The 21,147-nt window shown below is 38.3% G+C and overlaps 1 protein-coding gene across 1 annotated transcript in view; it reads left to right on the forward strand.

Moving 5' to 3' along the window:
* Erp44 (endoplasmic reticulum protein 44) overlaps positions 1-21,147 on the forward strand; it is an 81,606-nt gene that overhangs the window by 42,021 nt on the left and 18,438 nt on the right. The window contains exons 5-7 of the mRNA XM_041667733.1: positions 13,054-13,238; positions 14,741-14,856; positions 20,732-20,789. Coding sequence (XP_041523667.1) covers positions 13,054-13,238; positions 14,741-14,856; positions 20,732-20,789 — 359 coding nt within the window. The remainder of the gene's footprint in view (positions 1-13,053; positions 13,239-14,740; positions 14,857-20,731; positions 20,790-21,147) is intronic.

Below are 21,147 nucleotides of genomic sequence, written 5' to 3' on the forward strand. Positions count from 1 at the left end.
ATTGTACATGCCACAGCATGCATGCTGAGGTCAGAGAAAAACTTGGGACAGTCAGTTCTCTCTACTGTGTGAGACCTGCGGATCAAACTCAAGTTGTCAGGCTTGGTTACAATGACCTTTATCTTGCTGCCCCCTCCCTTTACATGTTTTTAAAAGTAAAATGTAATTACTTCAGTCTGCCCTTCCCACTCACCCTCTAGTCCCTCTCATGTACCACCACCGCTTCTTCATGGCCTTTTAAAAAATTATTATTATTACCTATGTATATGCATAAATATATAGATACAACCTGCTGAATCTGTTTAGTGTTCCTTGTATGTATATGATTACAGGATTGATCATTTGGTGTTGATGATTAGGAGACTCATCTCTAAGGAAGACTGATTTTCCTTCTCTTCTCTTTTGTTAATTGCCTAAGGGGCTGGTCCTTTGAACAGTCTCCTTTCCTTTTAGCACTTACTGGTGTTGTATTAGGTCTTGTCTAGGCATCCACTGAGGAATCAGATATGGCTTCCTTGTTGTTGCTAAGAGACCTGCTCTCACAGCAGGCCTCCTGGTCCTTTGGCTCTTACCATCTTTCTGCCCTCTCTTCTACAGTGTCCCCTGAGCTTTGGTTGCAAGGGTTGTGTTGCAACTGTATCCATTGCCCTTTGGGGTTTTTTGTTTTGTTTTGTTTTGCTTTGCTTTGCTTTGCTTTTGTTTGCTTGTTTGAGAGAGGTCTCACTAAGTAGCCCAGACTACCTTGGGGCTTAATATGTAGCCGAAGCTAACCTGGAACTGGTAATCACTTACTGCAATCTCCAAAGTGCTGGAATTTCAGAACTGTGGCACCACACCTACCTTAAATGTCTTAAGTTTCTTTTTTAGATTTATTTGATTTTATGTGTATGAATGTTTAGCTTGCCTATGTATGTATGGTATATATGTATTTATGTACAGCATTCATGTGCACAGTCCCTGCAGAGTTCAGAAGAGGGAGTCAGATCTCTTGGAATTGTAGTTAGGGTTGTCTGTAGGCCACCATATGAGTACTCAAGTCCTTTGCAAGAGGAATAAGTACTCTTTTTTTTTTTTAAATTTATTTACTTATTAAGGATTTCTGCCTCGTCCCCACAACTGCTTCCCATTTCACTCCCCCTCCCCCGATCAAGTCCCCCCCCTCATCTGCTCGAAGAGAATAAGTACTCTTAACCACTGAACCACCTTTCTGGTTCCATGTTTTTAATTTTGATGAAGTTCTTACTAACTTTTAATGCATCATAGTTTGGATTTTGTATTTATGCAGATGTTGCAAAATTACTTTGCCTTGTTTTCTTCTATAAAATTCATAGTATGAAGGTTTCCTTCTATGCCCATTGTTCATTTATAATTAGTTATTACTTGTAGAGCAATACATGAGTTAAAGTGGGTAGGTGGTTTGTTGTATGTGGTTGTCAAACAGATGTGTAATTATGTGTTAGTGAAAAAATTTTCCCTTTTTTTTCTCTGATTGCCTTGTATCTTTGTTGAAATAGAATCATAGGCCCTGTACTTATGACTCTGTTTCTGCTCTTTTTTGTATTGTTGATCTAGTGACTGTTCATTGCATATTTTGTGGATTTTTGTAGCTTATAGAGGATCTTGTAAACAAGTAGTGTAAATCTTCCAACTTTGTGCTTTTTTCTCCGAGTGCCTTTGTCTGTTTTAGTGGTGTTGTATTTCCATGTGACGCCTAGCCAGGATTCTACTTAGAGTTCACTTCATTGGGACCAGTTTGGGGAGAATTATTATTTTAGTAATCTTAAATCTTTTGATCTGTAAACATTCTTAATTTTACCATGTATTTAGATATTTCCAGTTTCAGCAATATTTTTTTCATTTTCAGTCTACATATATTATTTTTCTGATAACTCTTATGAACTCTTTTAGTGTATTTTATTTTGAGATTGAGTGTGTCTGTGTGTGTTTTCTCTGTGCTCCACCATCAACATTTTATATTACTTTACTGTCAGACCTTGGAGGCCAGCACTGGAGCCTCCCTCAATGACTCTTACAGTTTTTACCAGTTCTTCCACGTCTTGTTTCTCATCCAGGCTGTCACATTTACTTGTCAGGTCTTGGGTCTTTCTGGTCATCTTTTTATCTTTATTTTCATAACCTAGGCTATTCTAAGTAATATTGGTCACGTAATTTGTAGAATATATTTCTTTTTTAAAATGTAGAGTTATTTATAGAAATTTTGAAGCAGTATACATTGAAAACATGTAAGATATTGAAGTGTCTTACAAATGGCATTAAAGTGTCTTCAATAAAGGTTCATTTATAAATACTAAGTGTGTCTGTGGTCATTGTTCTAAGTGCACTTATTCTGCTTTTAATAATAATTTCCCCAAGACAGAGCATCATAGACGACACAGTGGTGCTGCATCCCACAGGTTTACATCCCTCACTGAGTTTTCATCTCCTGGAGCTGTAGAATATTTGTCAGTTTGGGTTTGTCTAGGTTTCCCCAACCCCCAGGCTTTGTATTCTTAACTATGTCTTACTTTTTGTAACTGTTAAAAAAGGCTTTGGCTTTTAAATTTTGTGTTTATTGTTGTTGTAATATGTAGAAAATGAAATTAACATTTGTGTTGCTCTGTGTGTTGGATTTTAATTCCAGCAGTTTTACAGTTTTATATATATATATATATATATATATATATATATATATATTTCATATTGTAATGGCTTTCTAGTGAAAATGATTGTGCTCTGCACAAATAAGGTCAGTTTTCTTCCTGTGGTTGGTATTTCTTTACCATAGTCTGTCCAGACAAGTATGTGTACTTGTTACTTCCAGATTAACTTTGTTGGGGTCAGAGGATCCGTTTCCTGTCAAGGATACAAGGTTGCTTGAAAATCAAGATATCATCCTGACTCCGTCTCTTGTTCCATCAGTCATCTGTTGGGTGCTGTGGCAGTCGGCTCTGGACTGTCTGCTGCCTCAACTGCTTCACTCGGACCTCTCATCCAGAGTCACATGGTTCGTGTTAGAGCAGTTCCTATGAAAACTTTCTAATTAAATTAATTGGTGAGTGTATTCATTGAGTGCTTATGTGGATCTCCGCTTATTCTTACATAAATTACCTCACCTATGGCTATCATAGTCTTAGCTAATAGTATTTATTCCACAAAAACTTACAGACCTATTCTCTGTAATGACATGTGATAAGTCCTAGAGATGTGGCAGCAAACTGAACGTAGAGCTGAACACACAATAACTTCTCTGAAGAGGAGGCATTAAATATTGCAATACGTTATATTAATAAGTATACCTTACCATGATGGGATGGGGCTTCTTCTTTGGGGATATGACACAGATATGAAGAAAGAGTAGTACTTTTGTTGAAGCTCAAACTGTGGTGTGACAGGCATGCATAAAGGTGAGATCTTTCTGAGCCACAATCTTGCATAGTCCCCTGGGGAGAAAGTTTTGTAAATGTTATGTTAGAATTTTTCATCAGTCCTCTTGAAGAGCTGATGGTGGTGAGACTGTACAGTCGAGAAGCAGCAGAATTCAGGACGATCTAAACACGTAATGGGACTTTAAAAGTAAAGCATCAATGAGCACTTTAAAGAAGTCCCTGTGGGTCCCTTTGGGAGGGACAGCACCTCCTTGTCTCTCAAAACAGGTTGGGAAGTCTTCTCTTAATACCGTTTGGTTGGTTTTCTGGAGTCTTCATGGCAGTGCACATTTCTAGGAGCCGCTTACTTGGTTTGCTGCCTGTGTTTCCTTCCGTCTCCTCTCCCACCCTCTGGCAGCTCACGTCTTCATATGCCCTTCTGAGTAAGGATCTTGTATGGAAGGTTCACTCCAGTGCTGAGAACTTGGGTTGGAGTAGGAAAGAAGCCAGTTCCACCCAGTCGGTACTTGTGTTTCAGGGTGTGAACTGCGTGTAGCCTTTGTTCCCCTCGCCTCTGTTTTCCTCATTGTACAGCTAAGAGGAGTAGCTGAAGCTGGAATAGCGTCAGCACGCTCACCAACTCTTTACATTTCATGAAATCCCAAGTACTGCTTGCATTTCACCTCAGGTTCCTAAAACTCTCCATTTGCTATACTCATTATAGGGAACAGACGAACTATCAGAGAACAGGGAAAGAAAAGGGAAAATGAAGTCATGGCTGCAGAAAAAGACAGAAATTGATCTCAGTCCCAGCTGTTTCTGTCCCCATGCTTGACAGAAGAGCAGGATGTCAGGCTGTTTTTGCCATCGTTCTGGCAGTTACCTTCTCAGTCTGGAGGACTTGGGAAAACTTCTTTGATCAGGATATATGCTATTTTTTTATTTTATTTATTTATTTATTTGCTCTTGAGACGGGGGGCGGGGCAAGAATCTTAGCTTCTTAAGTTGTACCAAGTGACTACAAACTGGAATATGTGTATGCTATGTGTTAGGGATGGTAAGGTTCTTCTAAGAGTTTGACCCATGGAAACAGGAGTAGTATTGGAAGTAGTCACATCAGTAATGGTGATAACAATGACAATAATAAAATATAAGGCCAGGTGTGGTGGCATTTACATTGAACCTCAGCTTTTGGGAGGCAAAGGCAGGTGAATCTCTGTGGGTTCAAGGCTAGTTTGGTCTACATCAAGAATTCCAGGCCAGCCTAGAATGTATAGTGAGACATTGTCTCAATCAATCAATAAATGAAATAAAATGTGAGCCCTGTAAGAGGATGAACCTTATCTCTGTAGTGGTCTTTCCCAGCACTGATACCTAGTGGGTATAGTTGTTCACTTGTAGTTATTGAAAAGTGATTAGATAATTGACTGCCTACCAGTAGCTGGTGTCTAACAGGTACATTGTAATACTCTAGCTTATTTCAGTTCTCCCAGCAGTGCATCGGAGTGTTTTCTTCTGTATTTCTCCAACTCTCACTCATCATTGATTATAAGGAACAATTTTATCTCCACATGCAGAAATTAGTGTGTGCTTTACAAGAAGGAAGATTCATTCAGAATCTCTTGTGCCTCATTTGTCAGCAGAGTTGGCTTTTACGTTTCCATGCAGTGACTGACTCTACACATTGAGAGTGTTGCCGGTCCTCTTGATTAAGGATTTTCACTCTGCTCTTTCTACAAGTTTCTGCAAAGTGCTGGCTGCAACTCAGTCTTTAAGTATTATGTTAGCACTTTCCTATTTGACGAACCTGAGAATTTGCTTTGTTTTCTCAATTGAAATATGTCACTACTAGTTAGATTTTATTCAGAGTCAGCAAGGTAGACTCGGAATCCAAAATATCAATGGTGATCTTTCTATAGAGGCTAGTAATGGTTAATAGTGGTGGCTGGATTGCAGGTGATTCTGTTTTCTTTAGTTTGTTTTCCAAAAGTTTTTGTCATTCGTGCATACTTTATACATGCATATGTGTACATGTATGCACATGCTTCAAACATACCCTTGCCTCCACCGTGGAATACAATCAGACCACCTAGAGTCTCCTCACGTGAGAATGTAGGAATAGAATTCATTATTCTGATGGAAATGCTGCCTTTAATCCGGAAGGTCAGTCTGCCCCTAGTAGGACCAGGTTCTCTGCTGACCTCCAGTGGTTAGAGTGTGTATGGCATTAAGAGTATGCACTCGTGTGTTGGTCAGTGCAGAACCATCAAACCTTTCCTTTTAGCATTTCTTGGAAAGTTCTTGAATTAGACAATATGCTACCATATGACTGAGTTACTCTTACCGGTCCATCTTCCAATGCTACTCAAACCTTCCTTATTTGAAGTCAAGAAACTTTTATTAGAGGTGAACATAAATCCTACATAAAGAGCACAAAAATATCAATGGCCCATGTGAATAGGACAGAGTTGTTGGAAAATAAGCAACTCTAAAGAAAGCAGTCACTCAGAACCTGTGCAGCACTGTCAGTGGTCCTTAGCCACCACAGAGGATGGACTGGAAATAGTCTGAGTCTTGCTAGCTTTCTGCACTACCCAAGGGAGCCTGAGCTCTAAGTAAGCTTCGAATCAAGGTCATTTTTAATGTCTTCTGTTTAGGGTTTTATTTTGATGGTGTGGCTTGGGGGAGAATGTCTGTTTTAAGGGAGCGTGGTTTAAGAATAGGAAGAGGTATGGAAACAGCAGTCGTCCTCCTGGGTTTTGGACAGTGATAACTTCCTGTTGAAAGCATCTGCCTTCTTGGGCTGACTTTGGATAATAATAGTGGGCCCTGGATGAGACAAGAGCATGACAGTTTCTCCACTTGGAGCCTATTGGGTGTTTGGGAAGCCGGAAGGAAGAGTCCACTAAAGCAAAGTTAGTGACCATTGAAGCACAGTACATGTTAATTTTCCAGTCAGGATGCTGTTAACCTCCTGAAATTTCCAATTCCTCTGACATCCGTTTTAACATTTGATCTATCCAGGTAATTTTTAAAAATCGTTTATTATATCCCTTCAGTTATTCTTTGTTACACTATCAAAACATCATGCTATAATTATCTTAAAATCACTTTTGGCCAAAGCTTATAAAAAGTTACCTTTATGTCTGAAATTTTCAATCAATGTAATTTTACAGGTTTTGCTTCTTAATAATTAAAAGTTATCTCATTGTTCAGCATATCTGCTATCATGATATTGTTCGAATTTGTTGACCAGTCTCCTAAGAGCCTTCAGATATTAGCTTTTCTCTTCATAACCAGATTGTTAAGGCAGCCCAACAGTTCTAATGACTGAGTATGGAAGTGGGCTCTTGCCGCCTGTACCAGTCCTGCAGTGCTTCTTAAATGATCTCTTACTGCTAGAGTGTTTCGAGAGTCCGACTCCATAGCTCTCTGGCCAGTTATCACAAACGGGATAGCTAGCATTCAAATTCTGTTAACAGAGCTTCAGACCCTCGAGAATCTCTCTGACCTTCCTATTTTCTGCTGTGTACAGATTCTTTTGTAGTATATTAAGTTTTCATTCCATTCATTTTAAAAGGAGAAAGGAAGCTAGACCATGCATGTGCATGAAGTTTGTTTGTAGGGGTAGGCAGAATCTAGGGGAGTTAGGAGAGTGGATGAAAATAATCAACACATGACGTGTTCAAAGAATTAATTAAAATATTGTTTTTAAATAGTTGAAAGCATTATATTGTCTCTAGTAGTGTCTTTGGCTGTCCATTTTCAAACTGATCCTGAGATTCCAAATAAAAAAATAAATGCTTTTTATTAGATTAGTCATTTCATTTTAGACCTGCCACATGTCCTTTTTGCCACATCCTTTGTGGGGAATGAAAGAAGAGGAAAGATAAGTTGACACCTTGCTGGAAGCTTAGACACTCACCTAATTTATCCTTATTAACATTGCATACATACTAAAGTTGTACATGATAAGATATGTGTAGGGCTTGATATTTTGAGTTTAAATTTTGAGGGGTTTTATTTGCTTGTTTTTTGGCAATGTGGTGAATAAAATTTCATTTGGTAGTTTAATCAATAACTTCATGATTACAGCTGAGTATGCTTTTATATTTATTGACTCATTTTTGTTTCGTAAATGGAACAATATCTTTAGTTCACATCCCTCAAAATTTTATTTGTTTGTTTATTTATTTTTGGTTTTTCAAGGCAAGGCTTCTCTGTGTAGCCTTGGCTATCTGGAAAGTAGCTCTCATAGACCAGGCTGGCCTCAAACTCACAGAGATTCTCCTGCCTCTACCTCCCTAGTGCTGTGTTTAAAGGTGTGCGCCACCACAGCTAAACTAGTTTACTTTTGTTTGAATGCATTCTTTTACAAGTGCTATCATTTGCTTCTTGTGTATGTTACAAGTATCTTCTAGTTTGTCATGAAAACTCATTGTCTTGCTAGGTATAATGAGCAGGATCTTGAGTTCAAGGCTAACCTGGGTTACATAGCAAATTTGAAGACTGTTGTAGGTAGAATTTTTTTTTTTTGTCAGGGTCATTGGTAAGTTCAGTCTGACCAGCCCACTCCCAAATAACTACACAGAGACTTATTATTAAGTATAAATGTTTGGCCAATAGGTTAGGTTTGTTACTAACTAGCTCTTACAACTTAGATTAACCCATATTTCTGTTTATGTTCTACCCCTTATCTCAGTACACGATATTCATCTCCTGCTTTGACTCTACCCTTGTTCCTCCCAGAATCTTCTCTCCCCAAAAATCCTGCCTAGCTATTGTCCATCAACTCTTTATTAACAATGAGAGCAACATGTCTTTACAGTGTACAAAAAGGATTGTTCTACATTTTGTCCAACTAAAAAGGAAGGTTTTAACTTTAACGTAGTAAAATTATATTCAACAAAAACCGTTATCAAGTAAGAATTACAGTTACGATATCCAGTCCATTTGTAATTGGTAAATTTAGAGAAATTACTCTATTATCTGTCTTATCTTTGTGAGTCTAAAATTTTATACCTAATTTACCTTTTATCATAACTATATCTTTAACTCCATCAAAAACCTCAGAAGGCTGTAATGTTAACAAATGACAGGCACAGCTTACTGCCTGGACAGTCACCCAGAGCTCTTCTGCAACATTGGGATATATAGCTTTGGCCTATAGGCCTAGTGTATCTAACTGACATTTCTTGGAAGCAGGAAATTTTGAAGGACGGTTCTACTTTGTCGTGGCTACACGTAGCAGTAACTTTCTTTTGCATCCTGCTGGTCCAGTTTTGGCAATACACTGTCAGCAGTTGAAGCAAGGGCAGTCTTTTGCCCAACTGGCTAGATTGTACCATAAAGAAAGCAAAATCCTTAAGGAGGTTCTTCGATGCCCATTATCTTTTTTTGAAGTAAATTGGTGCTATCAGGAGCAGACGTGTCTTACTGTCATAAAAAGCTGTAGGTTATTAAACACCTTTCAATGTCATATTCTGTAGGTCTTTGAAGTGTTTGAAGACCATCTATCTAAATATGTCTGCTTAACCTTGAAAACATACCTAAGATGACTACAAGTTTGATTATAAATGACTATTAACCTGTAGTTCTTAATTATACATTACATTAAGTGAGCTGCATAAGCACAATACCCCAAACAATAGTAGAAACATACATATAGTATAGTAAAAATAACTTAGAATTTATATCAGTGAACCAGAATCCATACCAATGTAAAATATTTTGAGATTAATAGTTGTTAACAACTTGCAACCAACCCATTTAAATAATAGTAAACATCCATAATCAGTCTTTTGGGAATGTATGTGTTGTTTTCTCTAAACTGCTTCCTGTTATTTGGAGGTGCTGGTATTTTTGGGGGAATCTTGAGAAAATTTAGGATGATGGTTAAGTCTACACTGGAGTGGTCTGTGAGGTTGAACCATCTCTGCCAGCATCCTTGAAACTATTCTGGATGCAGGATTAAGAAATCTGTAGCAGAAGCCTTTTGAGATGCTGGATCACCTGGACCATTTGTTTTCATTAGTGTTTGGTTCCCTTGCTCTGAAAATACATAAACTTTTAAAAGTAACATAAATATATATCTGCATTAATAAAATAGAGACTGTTGTACACAAGTTAGCCAAAGATAATTTTTTGTTTTAATGTTTGAGCATTTTTAGTTTTTGTAGGTTTATTTCTTTATGTCTGTAGCCAGGATTTTCAAGGGGGTTTAGTTCACAGCAGATTCATATCAACCTGGAATGAATCTACTGTCTCTAATTTCCTGTGGAAATAAGAGCATACCCTCTTCCCCAACATAATACATTTTTTGACTTACAATTTGAATAATACATTTTTTAAATATATAGGTTGGTTTAATCCAGCAACCTCCATAATCCAATATGTTTTAGCAGCTGTTGTTCGTTCATCAGTAATCAAAACATTTAAGACAACACAATGACAGGATCCAGACTCCCTGTGTCTTTTCCATCTCTGTGCTATTTATTTTTTATTTTACTTTTCTCTTTATAAAGATTTTGTTATTTTTAAACTATTTTTTTCTATGACTATTACCTTTCTCTTTTCTCTTCCAAGCCTTTGTATATTTTTAAACACACTGTAACTTGTTTAGAGGTCTTTTCTGTCTGGATCTGTCTTTACTGAGCATCTATATTGTTCTCCGATCACATAAGATGAGTCTTACACTGCTGTGTCTGCTCCATGTGACCTTTTAATTTACAATAGAAGGAGCAGAAGACATTAGCTTATCCTGACCACTTGTTAGGTTGATGTCAGGTTGTTTTACTATTAAAAAGCCAGGTGACCACCTTCTGTGTGACAGAAATTGCACCTTGTAGGTAGCTCAGAATTCTCTGACCGCCAAACCATGTAGGAATGAATATGGGCCTGCATATTTTGGCCCCTACATCTTTCATCTTAAATTAATGCATTTCTGTTCCTCTGTGTATTGCCACAAGGCTGTGGCCTACGGGTAAGGTTCCAGCATGTCCTCCTTTGGCAGCTACATTGTGTCTCCTTGACTCTGCCTACTTTCTCTATATATCTTTGTTCAGATTTCCTGCCTGGTTTTACTCTGCTAAGCCATTGGCCAAAACAGCTTTATTCATTAACCAGTAAAAGCAACACATATACAGAAGGACATCCTACATCAGTCTAGCAATCTGTTTCCCTCCCTCCTTCGCTTCCTCCCTACCTTCTTCGCTTCCTCCCTCTCCCCTTCCCCCCTCCTCCCATCCTGCCTCCTTCCCTCCCCACTTTTCATTCACCAGTGACTGTCATAGGCGTTCAGATGGTTCTCTATTTTGAGTGTTGTAACCAGTGCTTTTGCAAACATGGGAGTGTGATCCTTTGTCAACATTCTGGCTGTACCTTTGAATATATACCCCAGCAGCGGAACTGATGGGTCCTTCATGTCATATCTCTTTTGAATCTTCTGAGGAACTTCTATTCTGTTGTCCATAATGACTCTTTCAGCCCTTTTACATTCTCCCCTAAAGTAATGCAAATGTTCCGCTGTTCCACCTACTCACCAACATTTCCTATCTTTTGTCGTTTAAAGAGTTAGTCTAACTAGAGTGGGTGATGTCTGTGTACTTTCCTGTGTGTTGCTGGAGCCATGCTAGACTAGACAGGTACTCTACCACAGTGCTGTGTCTCAGCCTCTCCTTGTGGTTTTGAGTTAAATTTCCCTGATGGGTGATGATGTTGACTTTTCTTTCCATACACCTTCAAATAACTGCTTTTGTGAACTATCTGTTCAGATCTTTTACCCATTTTTAAATTGAGTAATTGTTAGTTTTACAGTATACTAGTTTGAATATTGTATAAATGTTAAGTGCTGACTCTGTTTAGTGTCACTGTATATATTATTTTCCAGTTAATGGATTGTCTCTGTACTGTAAAGACTATTTCCTTTGCTGTATAAAGCTTTTTAGTTCTAGATAATCCCATTTGTATAGTTTTGCTCTTGTTGCCTATACTTTTGAAGTCTTATTCAACAAAACTCTTGTTCAGGCCAATAGCGTGAAGTGTTTGATAGTTTTATACTTTACTCTCTTAGGCTGGAACTCTTGATTCTTAGTGACCTTACTGATATCAGATGTTTTACCAATATTCTTTTAAATTCCAAAACAACAGCACTGATATTAATGTTTAAAACATGTTATATTCATGTTAAATATTTGCATTATTTCAAAGTCAGAAGTGTAAAATCAAAGTGGAAAAATTAAAATCTAAATTTCTTCCAAAGGGTCTCTCATTTTCTCCCACTGGTGACCTCTTTCCTTTTTTCTCCTTTGGAGGTTAAAGAGGGACAGATGTATAAGCAGGGGCATATGTGTGTGTGTTTATACACACAGATAATTTATATTTCTCCCCCACACCCCTTTTGCTTTCACATCTGCCTGTTTTTTCACTTTACATGCATCCTGAGTATTTCACTTTAGAAATATACAATTGTTTTTCATTCCTTTATGGAATAGCCTGATACTTCATATTATGGTCACCCATCCTTTATTAAATCAGATGAGTCTCTGGGAGATGCTTGGGAAAATCATAACTTTAAAAAAGATATTTTCAATTCTCTAGACCAACTTCATTGCTCAGAGGAACTGTTTGATACAGTTTTAAAAGCGCCATTATATTTATATATCACTGCAAAAGTTCATTTTCCATATATTATGTGTAATGTAGTGGAGAGGTATGTGTTTTTAGTAGGAAGATCATTTTTCGTATGACTGAACCACATTTTCTGTTCTTTACCTTATTACAAATGGCTCTGTCTTTAAAACTTGTATTTGTTGTGGTGCCGTTCTTATTCCAGTGTAATCGCATTCATTCCTTGCTCAGTAGGACTCCAAAACATACCTTCTAATTGTAGTTTGCCACTGGAGAAGAGCTTGTAGCTAATGTACTTTCTGGTTCTGCTTTGAAGTGAGCAGCACCTAAACTAGGCAGGTTATTGGCTTTATTAAATATGTATACATTGTGTTAATAATTCAGATGTAAAGAGCTTTGCTAATGAATTGTGATTTCCTATTTATAAATCCTCCATGGATTTTACCCAAGTATTATGTGATCTAAATTATATACATATAGGCTTTTATCCACCCTCTCTTTTGAGAATCCGTGCTCCAACCTTAAACTCTAATAATCCTTTAGTATTCTCTAAATCCTTGTCCTGGAGAGAATACAAGGCAGCCTTAACTTAGCAAATATTGTAAGTACTGCTGCTTCTTCCTGAGCACTTCAAAGGCCTTGGGGTATATAATTCAATTTACTTCCTGCTTATCACCCTCCTCCTAGCTTATATGCTTTGAAGGCATAATTGTTATTGCTAATTTTTAATTCAATATCCATCTGCCATACTTACTATACAATGTGTTTGCATTGTCTCACTTGATTCATATAACAACTTTATAGTAATAGAAATTATCCTTACTATAACAGATACAAAGTGAGGGAATCACAGTTTATGAGCTTTTAGGGTTCATGCACACCATAATCAGTAGATTCGAAATTTAAGGCCAGCCAGTGATAATCAGTATAAAGTCATGACTGAGTATTTTCTATTTCATTAATAAAGTTGTCACTAAATAATTGTAATGTTTCTGATCATTAGACTAATATGCTCACCTTGACTGAGTGGTAACTAACTTCCTTTCATGCATTTTTTTAGCTGATATAGCCCAGAGGTACAGGATAAACAAATACCCAACGCTCAAATTATTTCGCAATGGAATGATGATGAAGAGAGAATACAGGGGCCAGCGATCAGTGAAAGCGCTCGCAGACTACATCAGGCAACAGAAAAGTAACCCAATTCACGAGATTCAAAGTATAGATGAAGTCACCACTCTTGATGTAAGTTAACTGACGGTGGATGAACGTACATTGCCCGTGTAATAACACAAACAGACCATAATATGAATGCAGACTCTATGTTTTCTTACAGTTTACTGCAGTAGATTTGACAGTTTGCATACTGGAAAGAGTTTGTCTGGGACTAATTCTCAAGGGAAATGCTAATGGTTGCTGAACTTCCAGATAAATGTGTAACATACCGTAAAGCTTCACTAATTGAATTAATGTAGTACAAAGAGACTCCTGAATTATGAACAGTTTAAGTCAAGCATACACACCACCGTTTGCCTCTTTCCCGTGGTTGACACCTGCAAAGCATCTACTTTAATCACTGTTCAGCTTTGTTATGACTTAGCGTCCTTTAAAATAGTCCCTTTTGATAAACTTAGCCAACGTCTGTCTTTCTAAATTAAATACACCATGCACATACATGTACACACACAAACACCAAAAGCAAAATACTATAGTGTTTAGTTTTTATTCCAGTCACTATCAGGTGACATGTTAATAAATTAGCTAGCTACCATTTTGTGGTTGTTGTCAGAGGAATATGATTCCTGGGCCAGAGATGAAGTACCTTATTACTCACATCACAGCAGGCCTTGTGAGCTGTGAGCCTTTCTTGTTATTGCTGTCTCCCAGCCCCTGCGTCCTGTGAGAACATGCAAAGGGCCATGATGGGTGCTTATACAGGCAGTGTGTTGCAGTCCAGGAAGGAATGACTATGCTTGGGGAGCTTGCCATTTTAGATCAAACAGCAAATTCTTCTTTTTTTCTGCTATACCTTAATGTACCACAGTTAATAAAAACCCAGAGACAGAAATTGGGATTCAGCCTGAAGGTCAGAAAAGCAAAACAGCCAGCCACTGGCTCTTACCTCTACCTCAGTCTGAAATGGCGATCCTGCCTCCAGAATCTCAGAATAAGACTGAGTGAGAGCTGTCTCCTCCCTTCTTATATTCCTCTCTAGGGCTGGGATTAAAGGCGTGCACCACTACCGCCCGGCTTCTATAGTGAACTAGTGTGGCTACTGGGATTAAAGGTGTGTGTCACTACTGCCTGGTCTGTAAGGCTGATCAGTGCGGCTGTTTTACTCTCTGAACTTAAGGCACGCTTTATTAAAATACAAATGAAATATCACTACACCTTAATGTTTTGGCTGCAAGCACACAGCCCTGAGAACTGGCCAGTATAGAGAGTGGACAGAGTCTTATGCAGTTAGCATATACAGTACCATGTGGAGGCATATTAGGGACCCGTGGAGGATTCTGAATTGATGCAGTTTTAATAAATTTATACTTAGGTTTTATTGTAGTAAATACTGTTTTCAAGCCAACATAATTGTTGATAGTTTTGGAATAGGCATTAAATGTCCTCACTGCATTCATAGTTATTCTTCAGTTGCAGATAACTGAATTACAATCAGAACTGAGTTCCAGAATAAAGTGTAAATGAACTAGAACCATGTATGTCAGAAAATAATTAGATACTTTATTTTACAGCGCAGTAAGAGAAATATCATTGGATACTTTGAGCAGAAGGATTCAGATAATTACAGAGTTTTTGAAAGAGTAGCAAGTATTTTGCATGATGACTGTGCCTTCCTTTCTGCTTTTGGGTAAGTATATTAACCAGCAGCCTGCTAGGAGGTGAGCTTGGCTATCACATTCAGTTCTTGTTGTATTTGGTTATGTTCTAAAGATGACCTCAATCCTTTTAAAGTCACTGACCAGTGATACATATGGCCAATCCTCTAAGGGCCTTAAAAGTTTTTTTGTGTGTGTTGTGTTTTGTCCTATGTTTGAAACGTAGGTTAAAAACATAAGAGTGGTCTAGTTCACAACGAGCTCTTTCATGGTCTGATTCCAATTCACTGACCCTTAAGCCAGATAAACTGCTAACCCATGACTGCTCACCTGACCAAGCATGTTCTCTTTCTAGTTAAAAAGCATAGGTTTTGTTATCTTCCTTTATCTCTATATCTTTACCACCGTCCCTTATTTCTTATCTGAAAATAGCACTCCTACCTCCTACACACTTCCCTCTGCAGGGGATCAGAAACCATGGCCTGTGCATGCTAAGCATGTGTGTTCTGTCGCCCCAGCCCTGGAGTCCATCTTTCTAAGACTGCTCTCTTCACTCTTGTAAACTGGCCTTGTAGCTTCTCCCTGGGACTTTGGTCCCTCAGTTCTCCCTGCTTTTTCATGGTTTCACTCTGATCCCTTATAGAAACTGACTTCTTTTTCCAAAATCATGTTCCTCTTTTCTGACTCACTGCTGTCATCTCTTTGCTATAATGCCATCTCTCTTTCATTTCTGCTTTTGTAAAGGTTAGTTTATGCTTTGTTACCTTGACTTTCTCAAGGTCTTCCTAATAAAAACCCTTAGCTTCTTGGAAGCTGGCTTACATCTCCATCCTTCTAATGAAGCTCGTCCCTGATCTGTTACAAAATGACTCCTGATTGGCTAACCCAGTGGATTTTCTTCAGTTTAATCCCCTCAAATTCTCTGAAGACTGAGACATCACCCTCCACCCCTTTTTCTTGTCAACACTTGACGTCGAATCCCCCTGGTTTGCCCCTCACAGTTCCTTTTTCTCCTTTTTGTTCTTTTTCAGTCTCTGAACGTAATTATTGGAAGTTCTGTCCTTGACCCTCTCTTCTTGGTTATCTCAGCCACCTTTGGCTTTTGTACAGTGTGACTTCTTTTATTTGGGGCTCTTAACAGTTGTGTTAGTATGGTTGCAGTAGCTGCTGTGGTGCCTTCTCCAGTTGATGACTTCTGCTCCGGTCCTTGCTTTCATGCTTTTGTGGGTTTTATTGGTGTTTCGCTGTAAACGTTATCAATGTTTCTGAAGAACACTGTACAGCACGGGCAAGGGACACATCCAGCCTGGGCTTTCACATCACTGCTGTCTGGTCGCGTAGCCCACCTCCAGACACTGAGCTTAGCTTAGCTTCTGCCACCAAGCCTTTGCACTTGCTGCTCTTGTATCTGGAAGTAGTTGTAGAATTTTAGTTTCCAGAATGACTGCATTAATTTGCATCCCCACCAACAATGAGTAAGGGTTCCTCTTTTTCCAAATCCATGCCAACATTTGTTGTCAGTTGTTTTGTTTATCTTAGCCGTTCTGAGTAGGATGTGATGCAATCTTCGAGCTGTTTTAATTTGCAATGCCATCATTGCTAAGGATGATGAACACTTTTTGAGATATTTCTCAGCTCTTTTTATTCCTTCTGTTGAAAACTTTCTCTAGAAACCTAATCCATATTTTAAATTGGGTCATTTGTAAAGTGTTTTCTATGTCCATTGATTTGCATGCAAAATTCAAGATGTCATTGTTTTTTACCGCTGAGTAGAACTCTAATGTGTATATGTGCCACACCTCCTTTATCCATTCTTCCATCCTCCTTTTCTTGTAAGTTTCCCTTTAACTCCTTTTTTTTTTCTCCAGTTTTTTCAAGGCAGGGTTTTTCTGTGTAACATTCTGGAGCTTGTTCTGGAACTCACTTTGTAGACCAGGCTGGCCCTGAACTCACAGAGATTACCCTACCTCTGCTTCTGTTTTCCTTGTGCTGGGATTAAAGACGTGTGCCACCACCACCCGGCTTAATTTACTTTTCCGTGTCCAATTGCTCCAGCTACTCTTTACAGCACTATAATGCAAAGGAATAGTTGGGATAGTGGGCAGCTCTGTCTTACTCCTAATTTTGGAGTAAAACCTAGTTTTTCTTCATTTAGGATAATATTGGCTGTAGGTTTGTCATACATAGCTTTTATTATGTCAAGGTATGTTCCCTACAGTCCTGTTTTTTCTAGAATTTTTATCAAGGAAACATGTATTCTGTTAAAGATTTTTTTTCTGTATCTATTAAGGTGCTCGTGTGATGTTATCCTTAAGTCCATTTATATGATTTATTATACTTATTATTACAAATATTGAACCAACTCTGCATTTCCATGATAAAGACATTTTAATCATGGTGAATAAGCTCCTTGATATGCATTTGTATTCAGTTTGGTAGTATTTATTGAGGATTTTGCATCTCTGTTCATCAGGGATAACAGTCTGTAGTTTTGTTTCTTGTATCTTTACCTAGTTGGGTATTAGATTAATACTGGTTTCTAAAAACAGGTTTTGTAGTTCTCCTGTTTCTTTTTTTTTTTTTTTGATTTTCGAGACAGGGTTTCTCTGTGGTTTTTGGAGCCTGTCCTGGAACTAGCTCTTGTAGACCAGGCTGATCTCGAACTCACAGAGATCCGCCTGCCTCTGCCTCCCGAGTGCTGGGATTAAAGGCGTGCGCCACCACCGCCCGGCCGATGTAGTTCTTTAAAAGCCTGATAGATGTCTGTTGTGAATCCATCAGGACCTGGACTTTATAGTTGGAAACATTTTTTTTTTATTACAGTTTCAATTAACACGTTTGTTGTGGGTCTGTTTAGGTTCTTGATCTCTTCTTTATTTAGCTTTAGTATTTTGGGTAAATCAAGAAATTCACCTATTTCTTTCATATTTTCCAACTTAATGGAGTGAAGTTTTTTTAAATACTATAATATTTTGTATTTCTTTGATGTGTATTATAATGTTCCCTGCTTGTTTTTTATTTTGTTAATTTGGGTAATTGATTTCTTTGTTAAGTGGGCCAAGAATCTGTACATCTTGTTTATCACCTCGGAGAACCAGCTATCAGAGTAATTGATTCTTTATATTTTTATTTGTTTCTATTTCTTTGAATTTTTTTATTATTTCTTTTACTGTCTTCTGGGTTGAAGTTTGGTTTGTTCTTGTTTTTCTAAATTTTTGAATTGCATCATTAAGTCGTTTATTTGTACTCTCTGATTTTTTTTAATGTAAGTGCTTAGGGCTGTAATTGTCCCTCTTAGAGGCTGTTCATAACATGCCCCCGAAACTTTATTGTATTGTGCTTTCATTTTCAGTTAGTTGCAGGGATATTTTGATTTTACTTGATTTCTTCTTCAACTCACTTATCATTTAACTTCAATTTGGTTTTTTGTTTGTTTATTTTGGTTTTTTGAGACAGGGTTTCTCTGTAGCTTGGAGCCTGTCCTGGAACTAGCTCTTGTAGACCAGGCTGGCCTCAAACTCACAGAGATCCGCATGCCTCTGCCTCTCGAGTGCTGGGATTAAAGGCATGTGCTACCACCGCCCGGCTTAACTTCAGTTTCTTTTTACAGGGTCATACTTGACTAGTGTATTTATATTTCTACCCCTCCTTCTCCTTCCAACTCAAGCTCTTGTCCCTCTACTTCCTCTCAAATTTATGACTTCTATTTCTTTAATTATTATTTTATATATACATAAATGCATATCCATATATACATACATAGTCTAGGAAAATAGAAGTAGTAGGCTCTGCTCTAGGTTCCCTGACCTCACCTTTGGACAGCTGGTTAGATTTTCAGTACAAGGCATAGATACCCTCATTCTGAGCAGGCCTTAACTCCAATTGTACACCTTTGGGTTGTCCAGCATTACATCCATGGGGATGGGTGCCATACAAAGGTGCCACCATTACACCCATGGGGATGTCTTGCTGTAGTAATAAGAGTGGTGGGGCTGCATCCCTAGCACCCCGGCCGCCTGCTAGCTTATGCCTGAAATAACAACACACAAACTGTATTCATTTAAACACTGCTTGGCCCATTTCTATCTAGCCTCTCTAGGCTAATTCTCACATATTAATTTAGCCCATTTCTAATCATCTGTGTTGCACCCCAAGGTGCACTTACTGGGAAGATTCTAGCCTACGTCCATCCTGGGTCGGAGCTTCATCGCATGTGCCTCAGAGAGCAGAGCTATCATGTCTACCCTGGAGAGGGGAGCATGGCGTCTCTGCTCCAGAGAGCAGAGCTGTCGAGTCTCTCTGAGCTCACTTCCTCTTCCTCCCAGCATTCAGTTCTGTTTACTCCTCCCACCTATGTTTTAACCTATGAGGGCCAAGCAGTTTCTGTATTGCTTAACCAGTAAAATCAACAGATTGATATATGACACTCCTACATCATCTTGCCATTCTTATCATTGCCTGGTTTAGGCTTTCTAGCTGGTTAGGACTGCTGTGTTCTCCTGGGGCTGCTGCATAGCACCTCCAGATTGTATGAGAGCTAGTCCTCAGGGAGGAGGCTTTCGGGTCAGGTGCAGATAGTTTCCTCCAGCGTCCTGTGTCTAGAGTTTTAGTGTCTTCAGCAACAGGGTCCCCCTTCAAGTTCTAAGGTGCATCCAAGGTTAATGTCAGTAGCCTGTATTATTTAGGGAGTCTCTTCAACTCCTCCTACCAATAATTAAAAGTAAGGTTCTCCAGGCCTGACATTGGAGTTTCTGTTAGACAGTTATGGCTCTTGGAAGCATCACACCAAGTGGTGCAATTTCATTTGAATACACACACATATACACATGCACACATATTTATGTATATATAAAAGTGTATGTATTGTTTTCCTATGGTCTTTCAGACATCTTTAGTGTTACTTATCCCTCTTCCTTTTCTCCTTCTTTCTCAGTATTGCCCTCTCTCCCCTTCTCCCAGTAAATTGCCACATTTTCCTCTTCATAGCTCCTGGGTCTCAGTCCCCAGAGCTCCTTCATTACATTGGTACTGTCATCAGTCTAGGTTAGCACCTTTCCTTCTTTTTCTGGACTGTATAGTCAGAAACTGAAGATGTACTGATGTATGTTTAATCCACAAATTATGTAAGGGAAGAAAAGGGTACTTTTATTTTTTCTCAGAGGCTTTTCTGTAGAATTTTCTTACCAAATATTTATTGTCCTGGGTAAATAATTGTTATACAAGACCTAATATTTATATGCTAAATACTCTAGTAGACCCAGGAAATGACAATGTCCAAGTACACAAACATGCTACTTTCTAAAACTGTGTTTTTATGATACTGGTTAGTTGATTCATTATTTTTTAGAATTGCTAAATATAAAAAGTAAGAATTAGAAAGTTAATGTATTTTTATTAATCTCTCTGAACAAATTAATGTCTTTATCTATTGGTGGAAATCAGTTTAGAGTTAAAATGGCTATCATGCTGTCAATCCAGACTTGTAAAATCCTGATGCCAAAGCAGGCATGTAATGTTGTTTTAAGAAGTCTGCCTCAAAGCCGGGTGCTGGTGGCGCACGCCTTTAATCCCAGCACTCGGGAGGCAGAGGCAGGAGGATCTCTGTGAGTTTGAGGCCAGCCTGATCTACAAGAGCTAGTTCCAGGACAGGCTCTAAAACTATAGCAAAACCCAGTCTCGAAAATCAAAACAAAACAAAACAAAACAAAATGTCTGCTTCATATTAGTTTGCATTTAATGTATGTTTGTCTTGGTGTTACATAGTCTATGAGTGGGACAGGTAATGAGCAAGTCTTTGTCTTATGGTTTTATAATTCATACATTGCAGTGATTAGTGAATTCTGTTTTATTAAAGTACATTGTTTCAAGTATCATCTTTAAAACATTATTATTTTTTCCTCCTATCAGAGATGTTTCAAAACCAGAAAGGTACAGTGGAGACAATTTAATCTACAAACCACCAGGGGTAAGTTGCTGTTTCATGTGTGCTTAAGACACCATAGTTAATGCATGTATAGTATAAGCAATAGCTTCGTTTTAAGTGCTAGTAGAATCATAGATTGATTTTTAACTTTAAGTTCTAGGCATTGAGCCCAAGGCTTGTGTGTTATGTGCTACAGCCTGGCCCTTTTTATTTTTAGACAGTTTCCCACTAAGGTGCCTGGGCTTGACTTGTACTTGAGACCCTTCTGCCTCAACTTCCAGAGTAGTAGGAATTAAAAGCACACTGCCATGTCTAAGTGATGTAATTTTGAAGTGTTATGGTCAAGTAACCCTTGTTTCAGAATGAAAGTTGGGCCAGAGAAGCCTGGAGTCACAGACCT

The sequence above is a fragment of the Microtus oregoni genome, unplaced genomic scaffold (assembly GCF_018167655.1).
Source record: "Microtus oregoni isolate MIOR12 unplaced genomic scaffold, Mior012 000017F_ref0000208, whole genome shotgun sequence".
Taxonomy (NCBI): domain Eukaryota; kingdom Metazoa; phylum Chordata; class Mammalia; order Rodentia; family Cricetidae; genus Microtus; species Microtus oregoni.